The sequence below is a fragment of the Pocillopora verrucosa genome, chromosome 2 (assembly GCF_036669915.1).
Source record: "Pocillopora verrucosa isolate sample1 chromosome 2, ASM3666991v2, whole genome shotgun sequence".
Taxonomy (NCBI): Eukaryota; Metazoa; Cnidaria; class Anthozoa; order Scleractinia; family Pocilloporidae; genus Pocillopora; species Pocillopora verrucosa.
The window spans coordinates 17,594,117-17,599,002 of NC_089313.1; the positions used below are offsets into that span (position 1 = coordinate 17,594,117).

The 4,886-nt window shown below is 40.5% G+C and overlaps 1 protein-coding gene across 1 annotated transcript; it reads right to left on the reverse strand.

Moving 5' to 3' along the window:
• On the reverse strand, positions 1–4,538 carry LOC131792835 (peroxisomal multifunctional enzyme type 2-like). Its single transcript, XM_059110243.2, has 6 exons — positions 4,520–4,538; positions 3,241–4,360; positions 3,017–3,082; positions 2,233–2,599; positions 1,418–1,692; positions 1–936 (listed from the first exon to the last, which is right to left on the reverse strand). The coding sequence occupies exons 2-6, from the start codon at positions 4,351–4,353 to the stop codon at positions 550–552; spliced, it is 2,208 nt and encodes a 735-aa protein (XP_058966226.2). The 5' UTR covers positions 4,354–4,360; positions 4,520–4,538; the 3' UTR covers positions 1–549.
• Between the last annotated feature and the right edge of the window lie 348 nt (positions 4,539–4,886).

Below are 4,886 nucleotides of genomic sequence, written 5' to 3' on the forward strand. Positions count from 1 at the left end.
TACTTCTTGCTCGTATTTATTGTGAAAAAAATCTCCCGTTAGAGCCTTAAAAATTGGAAATAATACTACAAAGGAACTATTATAATCACCAATGAATGTTAACTCCGAACCGTGGAAAACTACATAATATAGTACACCCAAAACCATCAGGAATATCATGGTATAAAATAATATTTGGAACAGGGTGAAACTTCAGTAAATTACCAGTTGTCTCGCAGATCAGGGTGCACCTTTTGGTAAGTATGTCAACAAGCAAGCTAACCATACTGAACAACTTCCAGTGCTTTGATCAATTATAAGTTTTATCAACTGAATTGATAAATTAGATTGGCCTCATTGAGACTGTCGAAAGCTACTTTGACTTAAAGGTCAAACTTAGATCTCAAAGGGAACCTACAATACCTCCCTTTCCAAAAATGTAATCATTTATTTAAAGATGTAGGTAGTCACTGTTATTCATTAAGATGAAGAGCTACACAATTTTTTTTGCAATATTAACTCTATCTTCAATCACACAATAGTCATGTTCTCATCACTTTTTCTTTGCCATTACATTTTGGCATTATCCTTGAACAACTGAGCCAATTTTGCAGTGAGCATGATGTTTCCTTTCACTTTCAACTTCCCCTTCATAAACAACTGTTGAGGGTTTGACTTTCCCGTCGCCATGGAGGAAAGGTCGTCATCTTCCACAGTTATACTACAGTCTGGCTTGCCTTGCTTGTAAGGACCCACTGTCACAGACCCAGATCCACTCTTAAGGTCCACAGTCCACTGACCAGCAGTCTTCCCCCCTTTTGTCACGTTCCATTCAAAGACACCTTTGACCTTCTTGACAAGTTCTGGGTGGTCTGAGACTCGTTTGCTGATCTCATTAAACAGAGCTTCACTCTTAAGGCCTGATTTGCTTGGGTGGGACACCAATGCATTTATGTCCTGTAGAGATTGAAAAATATGTAGATCCTTAAAATGTAACTTCTCCCAACAATATCGATACACTAACCAGAAAACAGGTATTGAGAATGCTCAAACTTATCAGGTAGATGTTGTTATCTTGATCTAACACCAAAGTCTTACAACCAATTGACAAGGAAATGTGTAACAGCTAGAGGGGAGAATCAACAATCAGATCTTGGGAGTTGAAGGGTTGAACTGACACTTGCCCATATAGTCCTCTCATAATTATGGCACACTAATTTTTTAGTCAGGTGACATGAATACCAAAATTAAACACTATGATCCACTAATTAAGTGTGATTCTATGCTGCTGGAAGTCTATAAAAGCATACATGTCTATGTAGCACTGTTTATTGTCAAATTCTTCCTTGCCGATTTTCTCTCAAGCCACTCACAACCAAATTTCTTAGCATAAATATTCTTTAGGCACAGAAGTTCTAGACTGGAGCACGTTACTCACTGGCACTTTCTTTACAGCAACATCGACATCCTTCAAGTCAATATATGCCCCTGACAGCACCACATTACCATTTTCAACCACTTTGCACTGAAATGAAATCCTGTTGCCATTGCGCCACATGTCAGTCTGCAGTGTCTGACCAGGGAAAACAGGTTTAGAAAACCTTGCTTTAATGGCCTTGAATTTGCTAACATCATTGTTTGCATACTGCTTCAGCACATGACGAGCAGCGTGACCAAATGTACTAAGACCGTGAAGGATAGGGCAGGAAAAACCTGTGAACGTCACAAACAATTGATGAATTTTCAATATGCAATGTAAGAAATGGTAAATATTGATGTTCAAGAGATCAAACCCAAACAATCCTTCAAGTCCAAGACCCCTGTAAATTCTACACAGGGAGGTTGAGCATTTGAATAAAAGTCTGAATCTTAGAATCCCAAGAAGTTTGAGTGTTGTTAATTTTTGAAACTTAGCCTAACTGTTCCCTGCCCAGTGATACTGTTTGGGCAAGGACTGTCAGGGGTAAAGCCATTTATCAGTGGTCTACCACTGCTTATAAGACCTCTTACTGCCATCTGTTTAGCCTGCAAGCAGGAACTTGTGTTTGGATTTCATCTTATGCCCCTTTTCCACACACTACTTCTACACCATTAGCAGCTTATGGAAAAAGTTATTGAAACCTTTAAGTTGCTCTCAGGGGCAATACATGTTGCTAGTGAGGAATTGTTCATTAGCTTGACAATTGATTTTTTTTTTAAGAACTGCATATTCAATGTGGAAGAAACATAAAATAAAGAAAACTTTCACTCCACCTCCTAACTGGGCAAAATCTGGATCAATATGTATTGGATTTAGATCACCACTCAACCGATAAATTGCTGCTACAGAAATGTCAGTCTTCTCCCTGACACTGGCATCAGGTGCACGGGCTGGCATTGTAACGAGAGGCTTGGAATGCTCTGAGCGCTTTTTTCCTCCAAACCCCCCAGCACCACCAATATAGATGGAGAATTGATTGAAACACACTGCTTCACCACTGCTGTCATAACTAGTGATGTTCACCAGCACTATGGCTCCTTTCCCTTTGTCAAGGATGTCAGCAACCTCTCCTTTGCTTGTCAAGGTTCCTGAAGTAGGCAAGGGTTTATAAAGTTCCAGATACTGTTCCCCATGGAGGAGCTATAAGAGAACAAGGGTGATAAAATGAATTAAAGATTTAACTCTAGATTGAGTTTTTAGTGACAACGTGTTAAAGCATGGGGATTAATGTTAACCCTTTAACTCCCATGAGTGACCAAGAGAGAATTTCTCCTACAATATCCATACAGTTTCAAGCAGACAAGTGATAAGAATAAAGAGAAATATCAAATAGGGGATTATCAGTTGATCCAGTAACAAAGTCTCAGAACTAAAATCATAAGAATTGTACAGCAGTCAGTAAGGAGAATTACTAATAAGATCTTGGGAGTGAAAAGGTTAAAAATAGATGAGCCTAGAACTGAAGGGGGTTACAAAATGGTGAAAAGAAAGGGAGTTTATTACCAGGACAGGGCGTGTCATTGGAAAGTCATAGATCATTTATTTTACTCAGTTTACCTTTGCTGGATTAAAAGGAAGTCCAGCTTGCTCCACTGCTCTCACAATAACAGTATTCATTGCTGACTGCCAAGGAAAAACAAAAAAATAAAATAAACTGTTTTCTTATAAAGATAATAAAATTCTTCTTAACCAAGCAGAAGGCATAGTAATGCAAAACCAGTGCAATCTTAGATTACTTTGCTCTCAAAAATTGAAAATTGCTCTTCAATGATTTGACACACCTGAGCTGGAATTACTCCAAAGGTAGGTAAGGTGCAAAAGTCATCACATCCCTCATAAAGAAACTTAAGGTGAGATGAGTCTTCCTGCACAGTGACCCCAACCCCAAGTGCATACAGGATCACATCCTTGGCTTCAAAAGTACACTGTGACTCTCGAATTTCCAGTGTTTTGCTTGAAGCTTTTCCACTTTCTGGTACTGTTGTGTTAGCTTCTTGGATTATTGGGATCAGATCAGTCATGGCATCACCCCTTAACTTTGGCTTCACAGGACCAGACCAGTCAGTGATCTTACCCCAGTTGTCTCTCACCATCTCTGGTGTCACAGTAACACCACCTTTTCTTAGCATTGCCCCTGAACTCTCCTGCCACCTTAACTGTGCCCCCCAACCTGAAGCCATCTCAAAGACACCACCACTCTCTGGACAGCTCTCATGGCAAAGATACACAACAAAAGGAGCAATATACTCTGGTTTAAGGGCGTCAAAGACATCAGGGGGCAGTATTCCCTTAGTCAACCTTGATCCAGCAGTTGGAACAATAGTATTACAGACCACATTATACTTTTCTCCTTCAATGGCCAATGTGTTAGTTAGACCAATAAGACCCATTTTAGCTGCGCTGTAGTTCGCTTGACCAAAATTCCCTAACACACCAGAGGTTGAGGAAGTCATAATGATCTTACCATACTTCTGTTTTCGCATATGAGGCCAAGCTGCTCGGGTCACTTTGAACGATCCTCGGAGGTGAACACGGTGGACGAGATCCCAATCGACATCACTTATGCGACCGAACGATCGATCTCTAAGAATCCCAGCGTTGTTGATGAGGACATCAATCCGACCAAATGCATCTAATGCCGTTTGTATAACTTTTTCGCCGTCTTCCACGGAGTTGTAATCAGCTACCGCTTTTCCTCCACTAGAGCGGATCTCTTCAACAACCTTGTCGGCCGCTGCACTGCTTTTTCCTCCGCCCTTTGCGTCTCCACCAAGATCATTGACAACAACCGAGGCGCCTCTGGAAGCGAAGGCGAGTGCATACTCCTTCCCGAGCCCTCCTCCTGCCCCTGTTACAAGAACTACACGGCCATCGAATCTCAACTCGTCTGCCATTTTGAACCTTCAGAACAAAGATAGGACCTGATTGGAACACAAATTTGGCAGGGGGGTACAGAGAGCTAGTGACATACCCTAAAATTTTTTTTTACCCAAAAATTGATCAATTAAGAGAAAAAAAAATACTTGTCTCGTACATAGTGCTTAGTTATTTTCTGCTCACCTTTCTTGAGCGAAAAACGGAGAAGAAGTTCCATCCTATATGGACAAGTCATTCCCTGAGCTCCCCACCCTTACAGTCTTCTGTATTTCGTGAAGCCTGACATGACATGACCTCCAGCAACACCCCTAAAATGACACCTCATAATAAAAATAAGGATAGGATGACAGAGGTGAAAGAAATTCCAATTATACATTTAGATTAACAGTACCCTGCTTTTTACTTGGCGCTTATTAGGAAGTTAAAAAATTTAGTATTTAATCCATGAAATGCCGTCTTCTATGATATATTGGCCTAAATATCCCAAAATGAGTGACAGCCAGGTCCGTGAGAACTTACCCCTCCCTACTACGTATATAATTCTGTCTAT

What these genes read in the sequence shown, in the direction of transcription:
- LOC131792835 (XM_059110243.2), bottom strand. Translation starts at nt 4,353, where the DNA reads ATGGCAGACGAGTTGAGATTCGATGGCCGTGTAGTTCTTGTAACAGGG. An exon ending in AGATTTTGCCCAGTTAGGAG is followed by an intron (nt 1,693 to 2,232) that starts GTGGAGTGAAAG and finishes TGACGTTCACAG; the next exon opens with GTTTTTCCTGCCCTATCCTT. An exon ending in TTGCTGTAAAGAAAGTGCCA is followed by an intron (nt 937 to 1,417) that starts GTGAGTAACGTG and finishes CAATCTCTACAG; the next exon opens with GACATAAATGCATTGGTGTC.